Source organism: Panicum virgatum, chromosome 3K, assembly GCF_016808335.1.
Source record: "Panicum virgatum strain AP13 chromosome 3K, P.virgatum_v5, whole genome shotgun sequence".
In the NCBI taxonomy this organism is placed as follows: domain Eukaryota; kingdom Viridiplantae; phylum Streptophyta; class Magnoliopsida; order Poales; family Poaceae; genus Panicum; species Panicum virgatum.
In genome coordinates this window covers 53,505,377-53,531,087 of record NC_053138.1, presented here as the reverse complement: position 1 = coordinate 53,531,087, position 25,711 = coordinate 53,505,377, and the positions used below count along the sequence as shown (strand labels likewise).

Below are 25,711 nucleotides of genomic sequence, written 5' to 3'. Positions count from 1 at the left end.
TTTCAACACACAGTGTGTTGATTCCGACATTTTAAAGTCTCCAATATTTTTCTTTTGTGTATCTCTTCTTAGACAAAGTCAACATTTTATATTTTTTCCACAAAAGATCTGGGAAAAAATGATTATACATTCACCAATTATGTCGCAAATAGCTACAGCAGAACAAAATTTACCGCAATTTTCTTCCTAATAAAATCCATATTATTTTTTAACGCATAAAATCTATATTCTTGAATCTTGACTGGGAGGAGGATGAGAAAACGGGTTGAAAATATTAGAAACATACTACAGATGTACTAGAGGTGTAGATTGATCATGAGTAATTAGTTGAGGGTGTTATGTGCAATTTGTCTCTTGTCTGTCTCACCTCACATCGCTTATCAAGCCAGCTGCAAAGGAGCTCCTCACCTTGTCTGTCTCACCTCACATCGCTTATCAAGCCAGCTGCAAAGGAGCTCCTCACCTTGTCTGTCTCACCTCACATCGCTTATCTCCCGTCCAGTGAACTACAGTAGATTTTTCCTCCTCAGATCCCCCACATGGCGGAAGAAGAATGGCCGCCTATCTCTGGAGGAAAAATGGCGATGGCAGCTTCAATTTCGTTGGTGGACGAAGCCTACGACTTGGGTGCTGTCCCGGATTCTCGCAGGCAGATGCTGTTGCAGGAGATCATAATCGCCCAAGCAGATCTCGATATAATTGAGCGTTGGCTTATCGCGGCGGACTTCCATTTCCATGGCCCACTTCACCGCTTGTTTCAGGGTGTGAGGGATTGTATCTGGTCGTTTAGGAACGCTGTTGATGAGGTGGAAGACGCCATCGACTACCACAGGATGGTGAAAGTGGTTGGTAATCCGATCTCCAAGTTTGTCAACAACCTCGCACGATTTGACACATGGAGCAGCCTTAAAAGACTGAGGAATACTCTCGGCAGGTTACAAGAAGCTTCTGATTTCCTTTCTCACTATGTGAGTGACCTAGCTCGTGCTCTGTTAGATGCTCCTGCCCCTAAAATTGATTTTGAGCAATACCCTGAAATTGTTTTTGGACGGGACTGGGAGAAAGAACGGTTACTGCAGTGGTTGACGAATGACACAGCTCAAGACAATCCTGTCTCTGTTTTTGCGGTGGTGGGGATGGCTGGAATGGGGAAAACTACACTTGCTAATGTAGTCCGTCAAGACCCGAGAGTGTCCACTAATTATCACGCTGTTGTGTGGGTGCCCGTGTCTGTTGCTTTTAACATAGAATCAATGGTAAAAGTTATACTGGAGTCAATTACTGGTAGACCACCTGCATACACTAGTATGTACCTTCTGCAGAAGTCTCTTATAGAAATTCTCAGATATAGAAAGGTTCTGCTAATCCTAGATGATGTCTGGGAAGATAGCAGTGTCGACAAGTGGCAAACATTGGTCGATCCTCTAAAGGTCTGCAAGAAAGGAAGCAGAGTCCTACTAACAACTCGGATGCAATCAGTAGCGGATATGGCATCTGCTGCTATTGGAACTGCAGCTGAATACCTGAAACTGGATGACTTGGATGAAAATGACAGTCTCATGCTCCTCAAATGCCGACTGCCATCTCGGGTTTATTTTCAAGATTATAATTATCTTATGTTGATTGCTGAACAAATATTGAAAAAGATTGGTGGATGCCCTCTAGTAATAAATCTGGTTGCTTCATGGTTGGGTTCACATATGGAGAACCATCATTGGGTTACATTATTACAGAAAGGCTGGCAGCACATTGAAGAAAAGAACTTCATTATTAGATCTTTCAGATTGAGCTATGATCGCATTCCTACAGAACTGCAAGCTTGTTTTAGATATTGTAGCTTATTTACCAAAGGATACAAATTTAACAAGGGAGAATTGGCAAAAATGTGGAGTTGTTCTGGATTGATACCTTTCGGCTCATCAAAGCAAGAGAATATTGGCATACAGAAAACACAACATGTTGACATGTTAAGTGCAGAGTATGTCGAGGAAGAATACTTTGATGCGCTGGCAAGAAAATCATTCTTTTCCTGTATGCTGGAAACAGATCTTTCTACTGGAGATCAGAATGAATATTATGTTTTGCATAGTCTGATGCATGATTTAGCAGAACTTGTCTCTATAGGTGAAGGCGCAAGAATGGACAATGGTGGTTTTCATAATGTCAGCAACACAACCCGACACATGTCTGTTGCGCATGTCAGTAATTTAGTCAGGATCAGTGTTAATTTTCGATTCTTACGTACCCTTATCATAAAAAATGAGTTTAGTCCTGATCAAAATACTGACCGTGTTCTTGGGATTGTTCTGGAGTTATTAAGCCACTTGCGTCTTCTAAACTTGGATGTGCCATCCTTGTTTCATGCACTTGATAGTGTTAGCAATCTAACTCAGCTCCGTTATCTCTTTTTGTTTTCGTGTGATGAGTCACATCTGCACAAAATCTTCAAACTCCATCACCTTCAAGTGTTCAAGCTTAAGCACTTAACAGTTACAAAAGGAGGCAACATTGATATACATAACTTGCGTTGTTTGCGCTGTCTGGATGTTCCTGATAATATGTCTTCCAAGATCCATCAAATTGGGAGATTAACTTCACTTCGGGAGTTACATGGATTTGACATGGTAAAAAATGATGTTCAGAGGTCGAAATCATTGGGGGATGTAAGAAGCCTTTTTCAGCTCAGCCTCAGGAATCTTGAAAATGTCAGTGATTGTGAAGAAGCTATGGAGATCAAATTAAAGGATAAACATCATATGGAGTTTTTGTCCATGTCGTGGAACAAACATTTGAAGGAACTAGTGGATCGCGATGACCAAGTTATTGATAAACTTGAACCAAACAAAGAAATTCTGCGGCTGAATATTCATGGATACAATGGAGTCAACCTTCCATTTTGGATTGAGAACTCATCGCTCATCCACTTGGTATCACTTGAGCTTGAATACTGCATGAAATGGAAGAGCCTGCCCTCACTTCAGTTGTTTAATTCATTGAAGCATTTGAAGTTGGAGAATCTAGTTCAACTAGAATACATAGGTACAAAACCTGAGCTGCAACTTGAGACCGACGAACCAGAGGATGTTTGGTTGCCCCCATTTCTCAGTACTCTGAAAGTTCGATGGTGTCCTAACCTCAAGGAACTTCCTGCTATACCAAGTACCCTTGAACTATTAATTATAAAGCATGTGCAGCTTGCAGTTCTCCCAAGCATACATCAGAGATATACTGGTGCCAGGGATTCACAGTCAGTAAAATCTCAGCTTTCTTTTCTGCACATTGAAAGTTGTCCACGTTTGACTTCCCTGAGCAAAGGTCTCCTAGAGCAGCAGGAACAACTTCAATCTCTTACAGCATTATCCGTGAGACATTGTGAAAGGCTACAGCATCTGCCAACAAGGGGTTTTGCAGAATTATACCACCTTACTACTCTTGAAATAGTTGCATGTCCAATACTAAGGGATGTTAAGATCAGAAGCAGTCTGCTGCCTACATCACTAAAGAACTTGGATGTGAAACCCTGTGGTGATATTGAAGCTTCAATTCTCATGTCATTGCAAAACCTTACATGTGTCTTTGCAAGAGAGTTTTGGTTTCGAATTCTAGCAAAGTTTGACTGGCAGGTCTGCACTCCATTAAGGGATGAACTCTCCTTCTCAGAATGGTGGAGGACGAGTGTCAAAAAGATTCAGAAAGATAAACGGAAAGGTTTTAATACTTTGGTTATTTTGGGTGCTTGGCTTCTTTGGAAACACCGAAACGCTTGTGTGTTTGAAGGAGACCGCCCAAATTTGGACAGGTTACTGCAGGCGTTCAAGGATGAACACCACTTGTGGTGTCTGGCAGGGGCTCGAAGCCTCAGCTCCTTGAGTGCTGGTCAAGTGTTCGGACTAGGCTAGTTCCTAGTCCTTGTTAGTGGTCTCGGGTCAAGCTTTTGTTTTTTGTTTTTTTCTTAGGCTACAACATCATAGTGTATCACAGCCCCTCACAGCTCGGCTCGGAGTGAGGTGTGCTAGTTTGTAAGGGGCCGGTTTATTCTCTCTATTAATACAAAGATACGCAGCTCTCCTGCGTATTCGAGAAAAAAAATTGCAGCAATATAGAGGAACTACCATCAGTCGAAATCTTTGGGACTCTGAACAATCTTAATGATGTGTCAATATGTAGATGCAAAAACTTGATATCCTTGGGTGCTCTTGGAGCCGTTGCCTCCCTGAGAATGCTGTCAATCCTATGCTGTGATAAGATCAGTTTTTCACACAAGCCACAGGATGGCTGCTGCTTTAAGCTACAGAAGCTCAGAATTGACCGTCAAGCTCTGTTATCGGTGGAGCCACTAAGGGGCCTCAGACATACCAAAGAGCTACAAATCGGTGATGATTATGCAATGGATTCTTTGCCCGAAGAATGGTTGCTCCAGAATGCTGCTTCTCTCCATTCCATTGAAATGGGAGTTGCTGAGGCTCTGCGCTCCCTGCCATCTGTGATGGAAAAGCTTGGATCGCTACAGAGTTTGCATATAGAAAGAGCCCCTCTGATTCAGTCACTCCCTCAACTCCCTGCCTCACTCTTTAAGCTGGTAATCTGGGGCTGTAACACAACGTTTCTGAAGCGTTATGAATCAGGTGGTGAAGACTGGGGCAAAATTGCCCACATTGCAGCTGTGGATATCAAGGCCTACTCTGAAGGTATGCTTTATTTGCCTTCTCATTTTCATTTTGTCTGATGTTGCAGCCAATTGTATATTTGATCATACAGATATTTGTGTCTCAACCATTCATAAGTGTGATTGTTCTATCACATAATGTCCCTGCACAAAGTTCCATAAAACGGTCCAGATTAGCTTACGGATTTATTGTAAGGACAGCTTTAATTTTTAGAAACGCTTTCTAGAAGCAGAATTATTTTGTCAGCACAACTCCATCATCTATCAAAAGCAAAGTCCCTAATATTATCTGATGGAGTCTATCTTCTATCAAAACCAACAGTCCACTGCATTGCATATTGTAGCACTTGGAAAACGTTAATAGTACAATGCATTTGTCTTGATGTATTACAATAAGATAATCATATATTTTAAGTTGTCTTCTTCAGCTGCTGCATTAGAAATTGTATTATTTGTGTCCTGTAGCATTTCAACCTTTTGTACTGCTAACATTTCCATAGACAATGAAATACTCATTCTCCAAGTCCTAAAGTGGAGAACATTCGCTGTAAAAATGTTTATTTCTGCAGCTTTTTAAGTGCCATTTCTAGCTATAGCTTGTTATACTTTAGACTACACCGAATCTTAACATACAATTACTTGAGCAGGGACTTACTACGGTGATGATCAGAGTCAAGATTTCATCAATAGCAACAGCAGTCATCAATTCGTCGTGATAGACTGAATACAGCACTGTTGAGTGGCGAAGCATTCATTCTGTACTTGTACTTTTACTGGGAGGGACTCGGGAAGTCGGGAGATTGGAACAAATAGTGGCCTTTAGGCTTTAGGCAAAAAAAAAACGTACTTGCCTAAGAAAACTGCCTAACTCTTGTTCTGTACCAACGGTGGACTGAGTAATTCTTCGCTTTCGAAAGATCTGATCATCAGATTTGCCATACCATACCAGCGGTGGAGATTTCGGTGCCAGACTGCCAGTTATTTTTCCTGTTGTCCTCTTTGAACAAGTTACTTGATTTTTTTTACCCTTGTGACAAGACTGCAAAGGAATGGCAGTTGCCATCTCCTAGTGTGCCATTACAGCTATGGATGTGTTCGGTTTGTTGCCCATAGTTCCTCCTGTGCTTCGATTGAGGAGCAGTCTGGGCAAAATTCGTCCGTGGCTCGACAAGTTTTTCCTGGAGATGGTCCAGCATTTCCTTACATCTGGAATGGTACAAGTGGCAGATCCTCAAATACTAATTAATTAGAGCCCTGATTGTTTCCCTAGTACTAGTTGTACTAGAGAATTTTGACCATTAATTACTGTTGACGTAAAAATCAACACACTGGAATCCGAGGGCAAGTATTCGTCAAGCTTCGGAAAGTAGACCAAGCGTGCCAGTCAATCTGACCTGTTGATTGACAAGGAGACAAAGTAAACGTTAAATTCGATGGCGTATCGGCTGGAGTTCCGAATAGCCCTCACAGGTCGTATCAGTAGGCGATTGCCGATACAGAAAGCGACAAAATCGGCTTCAGTCAACCGATTTGAAATATACGATCGGCTAGCTCAGCCGATGCACGTGGAGAGCAGTGTAAAGGCTACGAATGTGTAACCTAAACAACGCTATCAGACAATCACCTGAAATAGATCTAATCGGCTATATGATGTTTTTGAACAAAATAGTATGATAAGCAGCCGATCAAACGTATTCTAAGATGGATAGATATCGATAAAAGCTAAAACAACAGGTAAAACCTATAGAACTAGCAGGTATCGATAAATTGTGAATTAATCTAGACGAGACGACAGCGATACGCCCGGAAGTCAAAGCCTAAATATAATTTGATAACTTTTGAATAGATCTGAACGAAGCGATAGCGATGCGTCCGGAAGCTAAAGCTCAGATTTACTCGGTAAACGAAAACTTACCAGCAGATCAAGTCGCTCGAATGTGATGCGTCCTTGATCAACTCGAAAGAACTTGCCGAAAAGAAAAGAAAAGTGGCGAAGTCGCCGAAAAGTAAATTGCAAGTAAAAAATAGAGTTTGTTTGTTGATCGTGTGATAAAAAAACTCATACAATGAATGAGGGTACATATTTATAGCCTAGACAACCTAGCCGGTCACGGCACACCAAACTTGCTAAAGGAGAAATATCTAAATAAAAGGAAATACTAAGATACATGGATTCTAAATTCCCTTGTGTAGAATCCTTGCTGACCAAGTCCCTTTTTCCTTGGATCTATCTCGGCCACGATACTCAGATTAGAAAATATTTTACTTTCAATAGACCGAAATACCTCCACGTGATCATCACGATCTCTTCCTTTATTTCTTTAATCAATATCAAGCCTCAACAACCAGCACCCAATGCTTGCACGTCTCCTTTTTAAATATATTCTAGTAAAAGCTGTCGCTTTCACATACACACATAGATGCAAAATATCTCATGTGACTTCCTGCCGATTTGCTCTGCCAGTTACCTTGCCGATTCAAGCCTTGCTGATTGTCATTTTGACTCTGGGTTTGACCACATAACTTCACATGTTGCAACCAAACTATTGTTAGCTTGTGCTTCCCTTGGCATGTGAGAATTCCCAACTAGTAGGCTTCCAGTTCCATCGGCAACTGCTGTCATCTTTCAAGTCAACACAAACAGCCGATTGCTTTGTAATTCAACTTACATCGGATTTACCAAAATCCAGTGTCAACACAGGCCCCCCCAGTTTCGGAGTATGAAGGCTTCATGCTTCGAAACTTTGTGAATCCATTACTTCAATTCACAGGTTCATGTCGTGGACTGAACACCTCGGCTTTTCTGATACTGTCTTTTCATAGCCGATGCCTTTATCAATTTTTTTAAAGCCATCTTGAAGAATCAAATCAACTATATTCTTCCTGCTAAATAACTTGGGTCTTTGAAAGATTTTTAAAATCAAAATAAAACTTTGCTCCTCAAATGACTCTCTCAGATCGCTCAATGTGCATGGTTCCTTACCAAGGCATTGGGTCGCCTCTTTTCCTCCCTATTTCTAATAAGGCTTTTCAGTGGAGCTCAGGGTAGGGGATGAAGAGGACGCATACTTGTACCGTATATATTGCAAAGTCAAAAACCGGATCCAATAGAGAAAACAGGTCATACAATCAGATCAAAATGTGCATGTGTATGGAATTTTCTGGATAGAACTCGCACCCCTTTCTACATGACTCTATCTTTTATTTTGAGATACGAGCTATCTTTCTTTTTCTTTTTCTTTCTTTTTTTTAATGCTTCTGCGCACGGATACTTTTTCTTTTTCTTTCGCATAGCCCATATTCTTTTTGCAATATGAAGAGTCATGTCAAAATGATAAGAGTATTTTTGTGTGGATGAAAGGCATGTTTTCGCGCAACTTCCAGTGTAGAAGTCGGCACAAGCATATATGAAGTGTTCGTGATCTTGATCTTAAAAGCATGAAACGAATCTCACAAGGGTCACAAACAATTTAACAATACTCAATGCAACTACAAGTAGCATATGTAAAAAGGTTTTCAAACATATATCAACATATGACTCTGGTAGGAATTTTATGTCATTAAGGAACTAAGCTATTTTATTTTTTCATAAAATAAAATCCACAAGCATTTTTGCAGTAAGAAGTAAGGTTTCTTTGATCATACCAGTATCGGCGTATCGGCGACGGGGTGGCAGTGTCATAATCTTGTGATCATCAATTGTTGCCCATGCTTTGGCAGCTCGATATGCATGATGCATATTTCATTCCCTGCGGCACCATCTAGATATTCATCACGCACACGCTTCCATGGCTTCATCACGTTGGAGAAAGAGTCACTGCGAGCCAATTCTTTGCATGATCGGCCCCTCTGCAAGTTTGAACTGGCTAATTCCCCCTCAAGTAGATGAACTTTATTGGTCGTGTTTCTTCTTACACTTTGTAATTAGCTTCATAGCCGATTTAATCAAGGTGGCTTCAACTGTCAACTAAACCTCGACAGTCAATGGAGTCGATGCATCCTGGGTCCTGGAACTACGCTGGATTATCGTCGACTTAGAACAAGATTTCTTCAGACCAACCGTGTAGCTCTGCACCGGCAATCGTACAGCCTCTCGCGATGTTGTCATCATGGCAATGCTTAGTGCCGTATTGTCATCGTGGTCCCCAGCCGATCTTACTGCAAAACCACATCGGCTATTCCTTTTTCTTGATTGGCTATTTATTACACCCAAAAATGATAGCCGATTAAAGAATTCAACAGTCGTTCTATTGGTTGTCATTTAAATTTATCAAGAGCCGATGAACTCCAGAGATAAGCAAAATGTGCATATTTCAGTTTGTCAGCATCTCCAAATTCCTTGGTAACTGAACACGAGAGCTATTATTCTTGAATGCATCGGCCAATACCCCAGTCATTGGATAGCCAACACCCAGCAGGCACATATCAATCTGAGTTCCTGACGTTTGTCAATCGGCCGTCAAATCGGCTGCACAAGTATTAGCATAGAGCAAATTTGTTGCTAGCGTGTACTGTAGCTTCAATGATCCTTAATACTCCCTCCTTCCTCGTTTATAAGGCACACGCATATCAAGATTCAAACATTTATATATTTGACTAATAATTTAACTATTAATTTTTAATTTTTATAATGTAAATTTTATATGATTGGATTCGTCATCAAATATAGTTTACAATAATTATAAATTTATAATCATAAGTGATATAATATATGACAAATAAATGGTCAAAGTATCGTTTGGAAGACCGTGCCATGTTCCACCGTGCCTTATAAACGAGGAAGGAGGGAGTAGCTGATTAGCACCACGTGAATCTGATGGAATTAGTTCAACATGTTGGCATGACACTCCTTTCTGGATTTTATCCACGCTTCAGCCGATGATCTCCCAAAAATAATCGGCCAAGCCAAGGAGGTGGCTGTTCTCTCGTAACCAGAATGGTCATATCGGCCTTCCGAGCAGTACTGCCGATTTTTTTTCAAAAATAGAATCTTTCAAATTTCTGCTGCTGTTTGTCTCATCGGTAGCAGCCGATGCGCTCCTGGCTTGCTGATCAACTCGATATAATAAAATATCAATAGCCGATATTATAATAATATTTTAAATAGCCGATACACTTCCTACCAGTGAGATCGGCTTCATATCTGGTCGATCAGTTGTAGACTTGATCGGCTTCCGTCCCATTAATCAACTTCAAATTACGTTTGTCTGATTCCATAGGCTGTTGAACTTGCCGATCATCTCTGGCGTTATCGGCCCAAACACTCAGTTCTGAGTAAGGTAGCTATTTTTGGGCCGACGGCAGTGTTTCATTTACCGACCGGACCGGCCAAACCGCCGGGGTCCGGTACCGGTATACCGGTCCGGTTTGGCCGAAAACCGGTCGAATTCAAATTTGAATTCAAAAAACTCAGTTCAACCGGTTCGTACCGGTATACCGGCCGGTTTGACCGGTTTGAATTCAAATCCAAATTTAAAATCGCATGTGTAACCGGTTTGGAATGGTATACCGGCCGGTTTACCAAGTGGGCCTTAATGGGCCGTCTCATTTTTTTCCTTTTCTTTTTTGGTTTAACTTTAAATACCCGAAAAGTATGTTAAACGAACGAATTTTTGAGAAAATTTGACACCATTAGATTCGTCGCACCTTGAAGTATTTTTAGGAATTTTTTGAGAATTTTCATTTTTTGAATTCAAATTTGAATTTTAAATCCGGATCGGCTCCCACCGGTTTTGTAAACCCTGGCCGACGGGTATAACAGTAGACCATGAAAGAATCTGACATCGGCACAATGACCCATTGGAAAGTTATCAGCCAAACGTGGAAGTAACTATCTTTACCAACGGAAGTGCAGATCGGCCATACAACAGCCGATGCGTCTTTGGTGAATTGAACCGGCGGACCTTTCTGATGCTTCTTCACTGGTTTTTATCTGTCTGTCATTGACCATTATATACTATTTAGCATCCATCAGTGCCGAACCAACAGCTTCTCCTCTCATTGGCTCTTCAATAATCAACTTATGGTGGCGGAGAAAGTGCTGACTATCCTTGGGAGCCTGAGCCGCATCAACAAGAGGCACAATCTGACGTGTAGCCGATAAATATTTCACCTTTATCGGCTTCCCATGAACCGAATTGTTTTCTTCTGTGGGCTCAAACTACTATGAAACAGCATCTCCTCCTTCGAATTCAAGGCGTTTGTGGTTAAGGACAAGGTTTTCTCCGTCAGGCCAACGATGCTGCCTCGCTAGTCTCATGGTCATGTCCACATGCATGTGCATGCATGGCCTTATGAATCTTCTTGCTTGCATGCTGGGATTTGAGAAGTATGGTCCAATGGCCGCGCATGCAAGCGTCTCCAACCATCTTTGCACCCGACCACTTCCAACGCCACCGATGACACGATGAGTAGATAACTTCTTGACCAGACTGCGTGTACGTACGTGATCTGTACCGCCGAAAACGAACAGAGGAACCATGTCTTCTCTTTAACCCGCCGATATGTGGGTCATCAAGAGTACCGCCGGGATCTAGTGCAGCTGATAGTCTTGAATAATGAAAGCCTGACGGCCGGAACATCTCCATGATTTTCTCCCTGATCCCCCTCGTACTCATCCCATGAGAAAGGCACTGAATAAAACGCAGCAGCAATGACAATGGTGGACTGGCAATCGAACGTCCATCGGCGGCTGTACCCCGGTCGGCTAACACGAGGACTAGTTACAAATACTGTACTATCGGCATTGCCGAATTTCAGCATATGTGCAACCACTTTTGGGCAGGGATATATCTGCTTCTCAAGAATGAATTACCCAGTTGAAGCATAGTGTCTTGCTTTGGCATTTAAAGGTCAAGAGCCCTGGCCGATCATCTGTCAATTTGTGTGTTGTAAATCTGACAACCAAGAAATTCCATCGGCCACTCTGTTCATTAATTGTAAACTAAATTTTTGGTGCCGATGTAATCACCAGAAATAATCATCAACATAAACCATCGGTCCCATTAGGAGATGACCATTGGCTCTACGAACAACCAAGTGGGTTACTGCATCACCGTCTTCAATTATTATTGGCTTCAATGTTTTCTGCTTCAAACAAGCTGCTGCTATCAATATAACAAACGACACTATCGGCAGCTAGAAGGAGGCCGATAAATCAATTCCAAACTTTGTCACATCCATAGGCTGAAACATCATATTAACAATAGCCGATGAAGTCACTTGGACGCTCAGGTAGCGTAACAACCCAGATTAGTAAATGTGCTCATGATGTTGAATTAGGAGATCAGCCATTAATTAGCACCACATCTTCCGCACGCTTCATTAGGCTATCGGCCTTTTCTGAAATCACTATATCAGCTGACTTTGCTGGAATATATATTATATTAAATTGAATTAACTCCAATAAGCCGATAAATACTCTTTTGACCGATGAACTTGATACACACAGCTGCCTTTTAATCCATCGGAATAATGTGTAGCCGAGAGACATGTCTCCTCAGCTTTCATCATCAATATTGTGATATGATCGTATCCCACAATGGAGTTGATAGATGTATCAACTATCCTATATAGCTGTCGGCACATCTTTCTCTGTCTGCCGATGCAATAATCTTGTACTCTTTTCTTGCCATTGGATCAATATTCATTTAATATTATATCTAATCTCCAGATCGGCAATGCCATATGCACTTCCTAGCCGATCAATCTTCATCAGCTGCGGTATTTAGTGCAATTGCAACTCTGCCCACCTGGATCCCAGGGAAAATAATCTCCAAATAGCGTTTGCTCTTGATCATGGGATCATCTGATACTAGGTGAAAACGCAATTACGACCCGTGCAATTTCAAATCGGCTGACTGAAGCCGATTTAGTGCAATTTGCTCTTGATCATCTGGCTTCCACAGAAGACAAATTCTAAGCAACCGATATTCCTGAATAATATTTTTGGGTGGTGGGCAATAATTATTCCAAGAAACCATCTTCTTCCTTGCCTCTGCAACCTCCATCCATCCATCGACCACTTCAGGCTGGAAGAATAAAATATTAGCCATCATTGGCAGACGGTCATCAAGTATAACAATTTCCATTGATCCAGACCTCTCAGGCTCTTCCTTGACGTATGGGCATGAAGTCAGCTTTATATTCTTTACCCATTCAGTCAAGTTGATTTTAGTCTTTTCCTTCTTAATTGCTGGAGCTTCTTCTTCGTGAGGCTTTTTAAAGCTATGTTCTTCTCTACATTGGTCTCCGTCTTTGGATCTGCTAACCCAATTTTGTGCTTTATAATCTGTGTCTCCTGATTTATCAGTCATTCGGAAATTCAACTTTTCAGACTCGACACATTTATTTTCGTTGTCCACTTTGGCCAAGCAGGACGAAAACAAATCTTCGTTGACCCTCATCAGCTGTGCAAACTCCTCCCATTGAGCCTTTTTTTGCTTAATAGCCGATTGGACCCGATGATGGATTGATGGCTGAAGAACTGATGCTTGCAGCCAACAGCTACCTAACCGTTGTTGATGAGTCATCGGCTGTAGCTGTTGGACCATTGACCATGGTTGCTGACAGGCCATCGGCTGTGGAGCCGATGCATAATATTGATAACCACCTGTTTGAGCCAATGTTTGATGCTGAACTATTGGCTGTTGTGGATGTTGAACTGTTAACCATGGTTGCTGACAAGCCATCGGCTGCGGAGCCGACGCATAATATTGATAACCGCCTCTCTGAGCCGATGTTTGATGTTGAAAAACCATCGGCTGTGATGCATGATGATTAAACTGATGAACAATTTTACCAGCATCCATACCTTCGACTGTATTGTTTGTCGTGCTCGCCAGGCTGTTAATCCAGTTAATCATTGCTTGTTTCATAGCTTGCTCGAACATCTCCGTTGGAAAATTCATGATGATATCGTCGGGTCCCACCAGGCGTGCCAAAAGATGTGTTGACGCAAAAATCAACACACTGGAATCCGAGGGCAAGTGTTCGCCAAGCTTCGGAAAGTAGACCAAGCGTGCCAGTCAATTTGACCTGTTGATTGACAAGGAGACAAAGTAAACATTAAATTCGAGGGCGTATCGGCTGGAGTTCCGAATAGCTCTCACAGGTCGTATCGACAGGCGATTGCCGATACAGAAAGCGACAAAATCGGCTTCAGTCAGCCGATTTGAAATATACGATCAGCTAGGTCAGCCGATGCGCGTGGAGAGCAGTGTAAAGGCTACGAATGTGTAACCTAAACAACGCTATCAGATAATCACCTGGAATAGATCTAATCGGCTATATGATGTTTTTGAACAAAATAGTACGATAAGCAGCCGATCAAACGTATTCCAAGATGGATAGATATCGATAAAAGCTAAAACAACAGGTAAAACCTATAGAACTAGCAGGTATCGATAAATTGTGAATTAATATAGACGAGACGACAGCGATACGCCCGGAAGTCAAAGCCTAAATATAATTCAATAACTTTTGAATAGATCTGAACGAAGCGACAGCGATGCGCCCGGAAGCTAAAGCTCAGATTTACTCGGTAAACAAAAACTTACCAGCAGATGAAGTCGCTTGAATGAGATGCGACCTTGATCAACTCGAAACAACTCGCCGAAAAGAAAAGAAAAGTGGCGAAGTCATCGAAAAGTAAATTGCAAGTAAAAAGTAGAGTTTATTTGTTGATCGTGTGATAAAAACTCGTATAATGAATGAGGGTACATATTTATAACCTAGACAACCTAGCCGCACGGCACACCAAACTTGCTAAAGGAGAAATATCTAAATAAAAGGAAATACTAAGATATATGGACTCTAAATTCCCTTGTGTAGAATCCTTGCTGACGAAGTCCCTTTTTCCTTGGATCTATCTCGGCCACGATACTCAGAAAATATTTTACTTTCAATAGACCGAAATACCTCCACGTGATCATCACGATCTCTTCCTTTATTTCTTTAATCAATATCAAGCCTCCACAACCAGCACCCAATGCTTGCACGTCTCCTTTTTAAATATATTCTAGTAAGAGCTGTCGCTTTCACATACACACATAGATGCAAAATATCTCATCTGACTTCCTGCCGATTTGCTCTGCCAGTTACCTTGCCGATTCAAGCCTTGCCGATTGCTATTGCCGATTGTCATTTTGACTCTGGGTTTGACCACGTAACTTCACAAGTTGCAACTAAATTCTTGTTAGCTTGTGCTCCCCTTGCCATGTGAGAATTCCCAGCTAGTAGGCTTCTAGTTCCATCGGTAACTGCTGTCATCTTTCAAGTCAACACAAACAGCCGATTGTTTTGTAATTCAACTTACATCGGATTTACCAAAATCCGGTGTCAACAATTACTGGTATTAAATGAAGGCAGTTTGCAAAATGAACTCTACAATCTTGTGCTACTTCACAAGAGGAATCTAATGAGATCTTTGACCGCGTGATTAGATGATGGTTCCTGTAGCATCACTATCGCTAATTATTAATTAATTACCGTTATTAGATTCGTCGCAAAAAATTACACTCATCTCTAAAAATATTTTATAAACAAGCTTCACTTAGTACACCGGGGGAAGGAGGAGCGGGCGGGGTGGTGGGCTGGTGGCAGTGTCCTCGTCGTCCTCCTGGGGGCCGAGAATGGACGCGGCGTTGGTCATCCCTAGGCAAAATGTGTTTCATATGCTGTTAAGAGGAGTGCGACAGCAATTGTAGGTATGCTAACCAAAAAGATCCTAGGTGATACCCCGCGCATTGCTGCGGGATTTTTTAAATTTTAACGTGAAATTTGAAAGTAAAAAAAATAAGATAATTGCATGGCAAAATTCACAAAAAAATTGATGGAAAATATAAATCGATGGCCCTAGTGGACATTGATGTGGCATTTGATATAATAGGTTCCTATATGATGCGGATAACTTGCATGTTAAGAGAAATAGAGTTAATGACTTTAGTATGTGTCATCTATATAGGCTATATAATTGATATGAATTTTACTTGCATGTTATTTTTTATCAAGATCTGGTAGAAATCGATAAACTAACATCAATAGAATATTTGATCACATTATAAAAGAATTGGTGCTCAAAGAAATAGAGTATGTATATGAGTCTTTCCATTAATAGATTAAAGATTAAAAGTATTGCAAAAATAGAGTATGTATATGACTTTACGTTAATAGATTAAAGATTAAAAGTATTGCACATAGTAGAAATCATATGGATATTTTCTTGTTTATTGAATCTCGTAAAAATCGATAAGCTAAAAGAAGAAACACCAATAGAATATTTGACCACATTATAGAAGAATAGGTGATGAAAAAATAGCGTATGTATATGATTTTACTTTAGTTAATTAAAGATTAAAAATATTGCATATTGTAGAGATGACATGAATATTTTTTTGTAATTAATAAGGTAGTTAAAAGTTAGTGGGACACTTAGTGAAGATGTGGACACCTTGCATGAAGAGTGAAATAATTAGTGGGTGCTATCTATATAGGATATATAGATACGGCCTGTTTGTGATTGTTTGAGCTGTAGCTTTTGGAGCTTTTCTGAAAAGCTGCTGCTGGTTTTTTACCTATAAAAGGCTAATAATAGCTTTTAGATGATGCTTCTAACTTTGGTAGTTTGGTGAACTCAAAAGGCTATAAAATACTCTGAAAACTCAGCTTTTCAGCTTTCCATATAAACTCGGTTTTTCTGAGCTTCTGGTTTTCTAAGTTTCTGTTTTTTCACCCTGAAAAGCTGCCTAGAAGCACAAACAGGCCCTATTGCATCATTCATAGCACCAGTTTAACTGAACTCACGGGATCATTAGAAGCACCAATTCCATTGAGTTCCAACTTACAGAGAGCACTTGCAGACTACAGAGGAAGTATCAATGGTCCTAGGACGCACATGGGCAGCTTGCGCTCGTTTCAGTAACAGATATATGACATATTTACAAATCTGAATGTGTTAAATGGTCCGTATAGTTCAGTGAAAGTCCATTTCACTGCAATTTCAATCAGAAAACTTTCTGAACCGGTCATTTGGCAGCATTTCACTCTAGCTTTCAGTCAGCCTTCAATTGTTTCGACGACGATTGTGGGAGGTTATACAGAATCAGACCCATCAGCAACACCACAGCACCAATGATGAAAGACGTGCCTAGCTCTGCGCCATGAGGGATGTAGGGCAAAGGAAGCGAAAGGATGTAGATTGATATTGGCACTACAGCAGAAAACGAACATGATTCAGCATGGTCGTGAAGAAATTTATTTTATCTGGTGTGTACCACCCAGTGGCACCACAACCAATGACCATGAAAAATTGGAGAGGAAAAGCAAGGTGCCACTGTGCCAGAAAAGGAACCTGCTGAAGTTGATGTAAGGGAAGCAACAACGGCAGATGACATCTTCACCAAATTGAGGAGTGAGATATTGAATGCCATATTCACCACTATAAACAGCAAAGGCAGGAATGGTGCTCCTCCACAATCTATAAAAGCAGTAGCAAGTGAGCAACAAGCGCATACAGCTTTTTTCATTTCCCAAGAAAGGAGACCTACACACGCATGAAAGTTGGAACGAAAGATTCCAACAATATGATATCCTTAAATAACTTTCATAAAACACAAACATAACATAAACGAGCCAGTGTTTTTCAAGTTTATCAGTCTACACAAGCCCAGAAAATCATGTAGGAGCCCTTAACCATTATTCTTATACATTACTTCTTGCTACTGAGCTAACCAAAGTGTACATATTGTACTAGAATAATATATAAATTAAATGAAATTGTTCGATTATATGGAAGAAGCATTACCAATCAGACTTTCCCCAACATTTAAGAAGCATTCGGCACCACCGTTTAGGTAACCAGGAAGCTCAGCAAACTTGATTCCCCTCAAGTTAGAAAGAAATGGAAGAAGAAGAAAGACAAAAAGGGCCTGCAAAAAAATATTACAAAATATTAAATATATATATTTTTAACCCAGGTTCAAAGACATGATGATGCAGTAAAGCATTAAGCAGGAAACTCTAGACCAACTTTATCCAATTATAAGGTCACCTGGAATCCAGATCCAAATGAATTGACCACAAAAATGTCTGGACGCTTCCCCTGTGCAAATATTAGATAACGCAATAATGTTATGAACGGTGATTTGAACATGAGGTGATAAATCAAATTACTGACCAATCAACAAAACGAAGTGCCAAGAAAATATGCCTCAATCCTAGAAACATGGTCAGATACAAATGTGCAAAATGAAGAAAGAACGAACCTTAAGACGTTTTGCACCTTCAATGAAAACATCTTCCTGTCATACACAATATACCAAGTCTCAGCACCAGCAGCAAAAAGTATAACATGAGATTACTTAAGTAGATATACCTTCAAAATAGAAGCACCAGCTTGAAATGCTGATGAAGTGATCATCAGTGCGGGCCAAATTAACTGAACTTCAGACAGAAATTGGCCCTCGTTCGCTCCACTAATATTATAAGATTTGTGATAGCCATAGCCAATCAATCATAAGTTACCAATATGGCAATAACCACTTCGCAAAATTAATAGGATAAGATAACAATTATGTGGCAAACTAGCTGATAGCAGTGGAAGACCCAAATGCTTATATACAACTTGTCCTCCAAAAGGTTATGCCACAAGGGCTAGAAAATAAACAGAGTTTTCAAATGGCATACCTTGCAACAGCAAGAATCACACCAGACGTTACTAGGAGGCAACCAATTATTTGTCTTGCAGAGTACGCCCTTCCCAAGAGCAGGGCAGAGAAGATAAGCTGCCACACCAGGAATGACTGCAGCATACATTCAAAAAAATCCACATCATTACAGAGCCGCAGCTGCTTTCAACACTAACCATTGACTGGATGGCACTCATAATATACTGGGCACCAGCCACATAATATTTGGATGGATCTGGAAAACTGGAATCAAGTTGCATAGGTTATAAATATGCACGAAACGGAAGGATTCGCAAAAACAATAGATGCAAAAGAACTACACACATAGCTGAACAAATGTAAAGGCCGGATCAAAACCAAAACCAACCTAAGGGTATACCTGGGACAGTATAGGGATAGCAGGTCCAGGCAGCATGGCTGCAAAATTCAGAAATAAGAACCAGTAAGCAATCAGACTGAACACTGAATATTCTGTAAGAAATGCAGTTTTTTTTTGTCATCTATTTTCGATCGCCCAGGAAATACAATTAAATCTGCCAGACTGCCACGATCGTTTACACCATCCTGCGGAGTGTGAAGAAAGCTACCTCCCGCGGACATGCCCGAAGCGACTCCGAGCGCCTCCAGCAACCCGATGGCAACGAAGCGGCTCTTGGGGAGCCCAAGCATGTCCCGGGTCACCACCCCCGCGCGGTACCTGGAGTAGAGTATCGAGAAGTACACGGCGACGTACCTGCACGCGCAAATCAAGAGAAATTAGCTGCGACGCCAAGCGCACCGAAATCCGCGCGCGCATTTCGTCGGGCACCGAGGTCGCGACCGCCTGCGGCTGCAGACAAAGAAGAGGGGGCTTGGTTTGGCTTTACCTACCCGAAGGTGGTGAGCTGGGCGAGGAAGAAAGGGTACGCCTTGAGCGGCACGAGCGCGAGCTTGTACAGCACGCGGTTGGCGACGGCCAGAGCCACCACTGCCGCCGACGCCGCGGCGGCGGCCGCCGGCGAGGAGTCCATCGAGCCCGGCAGGGCTACGCCGCCAGGCTATTCAGCTGATCGAGGGGGCGTTGGGCTGAGGTGGGGAAAGGTTTCGGGAGGAGGAAGGACATTGGAATGGAATCGCCGGACTCGAAACCGGGCATGGGAAACCTTGGGGATGGCGGCGGCGGCGGCGGCGGCGGCGGCCGGCGCGTGGATTTCTTGCCGTGGGTGTGCGGGAATCAAACCGTCTCTGCTCTTCTCCCCACATCAGCTGGAGTATTTACGATTACACCCCGGAACGTTGGCCATATTGGCCTTTTGTTTTTCTTAATAATAATATTCAGTAGGATTGTAGGAAACGGAAAGTTCCGTAAGGAACCTCAGATGATTCGAGAATTACAGTGCAAGCATTTGACGACCGTGCGCTTTTGCTTTTGATGAAACTTCAACTGTTGACCTGATTACGTGGGTGTAGCATCGAGACTTTAAAACATTGGGCTCAACATAAAAAAATCATAGATACACAAATATAAAATTTCACTAAATTTTTTATTGACTTGAAACAGTGGCAGACGTTAGATTTAATAGGAAGATATTATTCATACTTATCCTATTTTCGTAATTATAAAATATATTAATAAATATATCATCACTAACTACCGAATGGTTGATTAGTCCCGGTTGGGAAACCTTAGATGTCTCATTTTTTCAACCGGGATTGCCAATCCAGGATTAAAAGTGCGGGACAAAAGTTTGGAGGCTCCAACCGATATAAAAGGTGCCTCCCAGCTCCTCCGAACTCTAGTTGTTGGATCCAAAGCTAATGTCTAACAATAATCGGGACAAATGTCAAAGATGGAAGAGAGGTTATGTAGTAGTGCATCTATTACCTCTGAGGAGGTAATAGTTCGTCTTATAGATAAATGAACGGTCCACACTCAATTTTAGAGTAGCGTAGCGTACCCTTAGTTAAATATTGCACACAAGTCATATGCTCCTCCATCAAAAAATATAGCTACCATTGGACAATTGCAGAAATTAAAGGCACGGGACTAAAAGACTAATGAGACCGTCATTAACTTGTCTAGTTTCTGTTGTTTTCACTGGAGAGTTCCGTGTTGTCTTTTACGGTTTTCTATGGTGGTTGTGCTACTTTTCCCTTCGGTTTTAATCCTGAACGCGTTATGACGTGCACTGTAATTTCGTTGCTCTTGCGTAATGAGATTCGGGCGTAGCCCATGTTGGAAAAAAAATTAACTTGTCCAGTTACACAAAGGTGAGTCAAGCACGCATTGTGTGCCTGTACGGCCGCCTGCTTGCCATGTGTGTTTGCATGCGTCTCTAGTGACCATAGTAATTAACTGCCAAAACAAAGTGTTCATTTATTGTGATGTGTATTTTCGACTGTACACACTGTTTGCAATCCACCTTTGGATTCAGAAATAATTATATTATGGAGATAAAATTCGAATGCTAAAGCTATGCGTCTTCTGAGATGGAGGGAGTGAAATGTTTAAATTGCTCTCTATAATTTATACTAGTATAAGGCCATGTTTGGTTTCTATAAGTCACTTGACTTATAAGTCAGGTGACTTAAATCTAGTAACTTATAAATCTAGACTATTTGGTTGTAGGGACTTATAATCCCCCTCCCTCGGATCCCCTCTCTCCACTAACCCCATCTGCCCGCCCCCTCCCCTTCTCTCCCTCCCCACCGGCGGAGCCCTCACGGCGCGCGGCGGCAAGATTTGGGGCGAGCAGGTCGGAGGCCCGCACGGTGGCGAGATCCGGGCGCCCAGGCGGAGCCCCGGACGGCCGGCGCCCGCCCGCATGGCATCCTTGAGCTCCGCCCGCATAGCCTCCTCGAGCTCTGCCCGCCCGCATGGCCACCTGCATGGTCGGCCTTCTCGCCGCGCCCCCTCGCCGGCGGCGCCTCCCTCCTCCGCGCGGGCCTGGCGGCGGTGGCCATGGCGCGCGGGCCCTGCTCCCTCCCTCCATGGCGGCGGGGCGGCGGCCCTGGCAGCGGCCGGGCTGAGGAGCGGTTGCGGCGGCCGGAAGCGCGCGCCGCACCGGCGTCCACGCAGGCATGGAGGCACGCAGCGTGGGCGGAGCGAGCGGGCGGGCAGGCGTGGGCGGCGCGCGGCCGCGGGCGTGGTGGTGAAGATTGGGATGAGTGTGGGCCCCACGCGAAAAAGGTGTGGGCCCCACGCGAAAAGGGGGACTTATAAGTTTTAAGTTGGGTGAAGCTGCTTAAAACTTATAAGTTGGTGTGACTTATAAGTTAGGGTTGTTTGGCAAATTAAGTCATTTTTCACTTTTTAGTTTATAAGTAGGTGACTTATTTGGAACCAAACAGAGCCTAAGTTGTGTTCACCATTGTATATTGTGCTAAAGTCATCTCGTCGCTACTCATTGCTCTCTGCCTTGGTCTCTCCTCGTTTACTATATCTGCCTTGTAGGTTAAAAAGTAGTAGTACATGACATCTCACAGAGATACATTTACTGTCGTTGTATATATGGTCTATTATTCACTACTTGCAAGACCCATCTGATCATTTGTATGTACAGATGCCATCAGTTCCCGGTCATTGTTCTTTGCTCCCCACTCTGTAATCCTTTCAATAGCAAGCATCGACTGCAATATTTTCAGACAGGAATTCTTAGATTCTTATGAAAATTTCTTGACTACAACTGTATGTATGAACAGAAGTACACTACCTGTCTCTCCCACTTCATTCTGACGATAATGAAAAGAAGTATGGCTATTTGGAGTGAAGTCCCTGTCAACATGCCCATCCATATCCCCTGCAATGTTTTTAAGAAAGAATAAAATAGAGTGAATTCCCATCGTTCGTTGATATATAGTATATTGAGTGAATTCCCATCGTTCGCCGGGCTGATCTTACCAGTGTACCGAGTTTTAGCTTGAAGCCAAACAGGACCCCCAATGGAATTCCCACCAAGTAGTAGCTGCCAACGTTTACGAACGCAACAAGCACTTGCGCCCCTGACCCTACCGCCACACCTGCATAGCATACATCGTTCAAAGAAGGATGATCTGAAACATTTTCAAGCATTCCGTTATTATTCCAAGGACCCGCGTTCGATTTGGAGAACAAATTAAATGACGTATAATAAATAATATTGAGTGATTTCAATTCTTTGTTAATTAGTTAGTTAGTACCTGATAGTAGAGGCCAGATGCTGCTTAAAAAGACAGTCACAGCGAGAAGATACCCTAATCTGGAGGCTCCATGAATCACCTCTTCGCTGTCGCTGAAGAACTTGGGCAAGCTAGTCCTCCAAACGAGGAAGACGGCCATGAAAGTTGCTCCGACGAAGGCCGATGTTGATGCTGCAACAACGACCGAGAATTGTGCTACCTTGGGCCTGTTTGCGCCCAGCTCATTCGACACCCTCACGCTGATGCAGATGCATGGACAGAATTGTGCAGAGATGAAATCTCTGGAATTTAATTATCACGTCGACACAACAAGTATCTATATTGGGTTGAATTGAAGTCCCTAATTTCTCTTGTGTACCTGATTGCTGTGCTGAAACCCAGTGCCACCATCATGGTCCAGAACTCGTAGTTGATGCTGTAAAAAAAAAGTTATTGACAAGGAATTAATCCTGACTGATCTGTATGTACGTCATCATGATGCTGTGTTTTTGTATTGGTTCTGCTAATAAACAGATGTAGCATGACCATGGTCATAAACATTACTTACCAAACTGACATGATGTCAAGCTGGAGCTTGGCATTCTTCAGGAGACCCACGAGAATGAGCAGTGCCGCGTAATACCAAACCTCCAAGCTACGTATAATTCCAGCGGCATATATATATATTGTGATATATATATATAATTTTCTAGTAAAAGATCGAAATCAAACTAACCAGATCATGACAGCCGACGCCAGCGAGAGCTTGACGAAGGCGCCGAGGTTCCTGAACGCGCGAATCGAGAAGCCCTTCCACGAATCCTGAAACCGGCCTGCTCGGGCCATGTACACGAACTGCGCGACGACGATGAGCCAGTGGGAGATGTTGCCGGACATGGCGGCCCCGCGCAGGCCGAGCCCAAGCCGGCGCACGGCGGCGTAGGTGAGCGCGGCGTGGGCGGCGAGCGACGCGCCGGAGATGGCGGCCACGGGCCAGACCTCGCTCTGGGTCTGGAAGAACTTGAGCAGCGGGTAGTTGGCCGCGTGGGCGAGCAGCCGCGGGAGCGCCCACCGGGCGTACGGCCCGGCGGCGGCGGACACGTCGCGGGGCTGGCGGAGGAGGGAGCGCAGGATCGGCGAGACCAGGGCGTACGCCGGCGCGAGCGCCGCCGCCGCGGCGCCGCAGACGAGCCACGACTGCTGGGTGTAGACGCCCAGCATGTCGAGCTGCCCGGCGCCCACGGCCTGCCCGCACAGCGTGTCCAGCGCGCTCCCCATGCCGAACTGCACGCCGCCATGGCATGCAGTGGTCTGATTTGAGGCCCAAATTCTGAAATTTCTCGATTCTACTACGGTGAGGTGATGGAGTGCGTACCAGGACGCCGAAAGCAAAGCCCTCCAGGATGTTCTCCACGACGGTGACGGCGGCGAGCTCGACTTCGCCGAGGTGGCCGACGAAAGCGGTGGTGACGAAGCCGATGGAAAACTGGAACACCTCGGTGAGGATCGCTGGGAAGGCGACCTGCCATAGCAGCCTCGACTCCTCCCAGCTCTTGCTCACAAGCCTCTTCATTTTGGCTGGAACATTTTGGAACATCTTGTCTTTATTACCTCAAAACTGCTCCTTGGATCTCTGATAGTAGAAAAGGGAGATAATAAGCGCTAGATAGTAGGCGATAACATTAGCCAAAATTGCAAACCTATAAGTAACTGTGCAGAAATATCAGCAGTCATGCCTCATTTATTTGCTATTTTTTAGACAAATTAAAGTTACCTTTTATACGCTAGTCACTACATTCTTGCCCGATCTATTTGAGCTGGTGTTGGGGGGAAGAGGTTGATTCATTGCAAGAACGGATCTGGCAATACTGGAGACAGAGGATCCCATGCCAACAGTAATGGCTGGCCTGGAAATTTAGGTGGGCAGTGGGCTAGAGAGTAGAGACAGGCCAGGCGGCAGAGACAGGCTGGGAATTCATTCACACAAATGAAAGGACAAGAACATATGGGCCATGACATTGAAGCATTGGTGCCAGGCGTCGTGCCACGGGTGCCAATTGGGGCAGCTTCAGTGAACTATCTCCCCTTGGAATGCATTGTTGCAGCCCTCTGAATGCAGTGTCATGGGCAATGGAACTGCAGAAGAGAATTGTATCGGTAGCCTCTTCGAAACTGAAGCATCTCTGAATTTGTTTCCTAGATCCCTCAACTGTAGCCAGCGATTCTTCCGTTCATACATAAATTAGTGTTAATTAGTTGACATAAACACCAAATAGGATTAATCAAACTAGCCTATCAACCTGTGCTCCCGCACGGACCAATTAAAATTAATATAAAAAATAAAACTTATAGCTGATAATTATAATTATCTATCTCACGCCCTCCTCCATTTATTAAATATTTTAACACATACTCTAAATATATATTTATTATTATCTAGTTGCAGTAGATTTCATTTTGCATCGCACTTCCATGTGTATTTGATATATATATTTATTTGGATCATTTATTTATGAAATGGTATTCTTATTTCTTCCATCATATATGAATATATGGTGACATATATCGTGAGTAGTATTTGTATATAAACAATAACATAAACAATATATTAATAATGATAGAAATAGTAGTTTAAAATTTTATATTGGTGCACTTTAATACTTTGTTATAATTATATAATTTAGATTCAGATTTTGGGATTACTTTAACTCTTAATAATGGCATAATTGGATAATTTATATGCAAATTTAGGGAGTTATTCACATTATTTTTATAATATCATAGGTGGATAATTTACACGAAGATTATGGGGCTACTTTAGATTTTTCTATAATGGCAGAGGTCAAATATTTAGGGGGTTACTTTAGCCTATATTCATAATGACATATGTAGGTAATTTATTAGGAAAGATAACAGATCCAATGCCTATTATGATTAGAGTTGTCAGATTGATGACCAGATGTTTCTAATTTTTGTAAGAATTTCTAGGATTTCTCTATTCTATGGAGTGTCCACCTATGATTCTAGATGCCTTAAGATTCAAATGAAAACTGTGCTGGATTTATAGCATAGCTACAGTGAGGATAGACAGAAATGTGTAACTGAACTTAGTTGGCAAAATGAAGCGCATACAAAAATGCATTAAACTATCGATACCAAGGGCTTTACAAGCGTGCCGTGTGTATTACTATCTTGGCCCATACAGCTCATCTCTCCCTAGTGT

The 25,711-nt window shown here is 42.6% G+C and overlaps 3 protein-coding genes across 6 annotated transcripts; 1 reads left to right on the top strand and 2 right to left on the bottom strand.

Moving 5' to 3' along the window:
• Window positions 1-413: 413 nt before the first annotated feature.
• On the top strand, window positions 414-5,776 carry LOC120699606 (putative disease resistance protein RGA1). Of its 2 annotated transcripts, none has more exons than XR_005685510.1 (2): window positions 414-4,688; window positions 5,314-5,774. XR_005685510.1 is itself a non-coding variant. In XM_039983607.1 (2 exons), exons 1-2 carry the CDS (start codon window positions 4,220-4,222, stop codon window positions 5,388-5,390), a joined length of 546 nt encoding a protein of 181 aa, XP_039839541.1. In that variant the 5' UTR covers window positions 3,950-4,219; the 3' UTR covers window positions 5,391-5,776. The 2 variants fall into 2 exon arrangements, 1 of the variants encoding a protein (XP_039839541.1); XM_039983607.1 differs by having other exon boundaries at window positions 3,950-4,688; window positions 5,314-5,776.
• A 10,677-nt stretch (window positions 5,777-16,453) lies between these two features.
• On the bottom strand, window positions 16,454-19,582 carry LOC120699604 (protein CLT2, chloroplastic-like). Its single transcript, XM_039983606.1, has 10 exons — window positions 19,222-19,582; window positions 18,939-19,084; window positions 18,731-18,768; window positions 18,350-18,465; window positions 18,039-18,138; window positions 17,929-17,964; window positions 17,715-17,765; window positions 17,469-17,592; window positions 17,016-17,141; window positions 16,454-16,874 (listed from the first exon to the last, which is right to left on the bottom strand). The coding sequence occupies exons 1-10, from the start codon at window positions 19,359-19,361 to the stop codon at window positions 16,717-16,719; spliced, it is 1,035 nt and encodes a 344-aa protein (XP_039839540.1). The 5' UTR covers window positions 19,362-19,582; the 3' UTR covers window positions 16,454-16,716.
• Window positions 19,583-21,680: 2,098 nt separating this feature from the next.
• On the bottom strand, window positions 21,681-24,455 carry LOC120699603 (protein DETOXIFICATION 33-like). 3 transcript variants are annotated; one of them, XM_039983603.1, is made up of 9 exons: window positions 24,189-24,455; window positions 23,864-24,121; window positions 23,225-23,772; window positions 23,057-23,143; window positions 22,868-22,924; window positions 22,510-22,748; window positions 22,232-22,350; window positions 22,044-22,130; window positions 21,681-21,960 (listed from the first exon to the last, which is right to left on the bottom strand). In XM_039983603.1, exons 2-9 carry the CDS (start codon window positions 24,083-24,085, stop codon window positions 21,850-21,852), a joined length of 1,470 nt encoding a protein of 489 aa, XP_039839537.1. In that variant the 5' UTR covers window positions 24,086-24,121; window positions 24,189-24,455; the 3' UTR covers window positions 21,681-21,849. The 3 variants fall into 3 exon arrangements, with proteins under 3 accessions (XP_039839537.1, XP_039839538.1, XP_039839539.1); XM_039983604.1 differs by having other exon boundaries at window positions 24,263-24,455; XM_039983605.1 differs by having other exon boundaries at window positions 24,292-24,454.
• Between the last annotated feature and the right edge of the window lie 1,256 nt (window positions 24,456-25,711).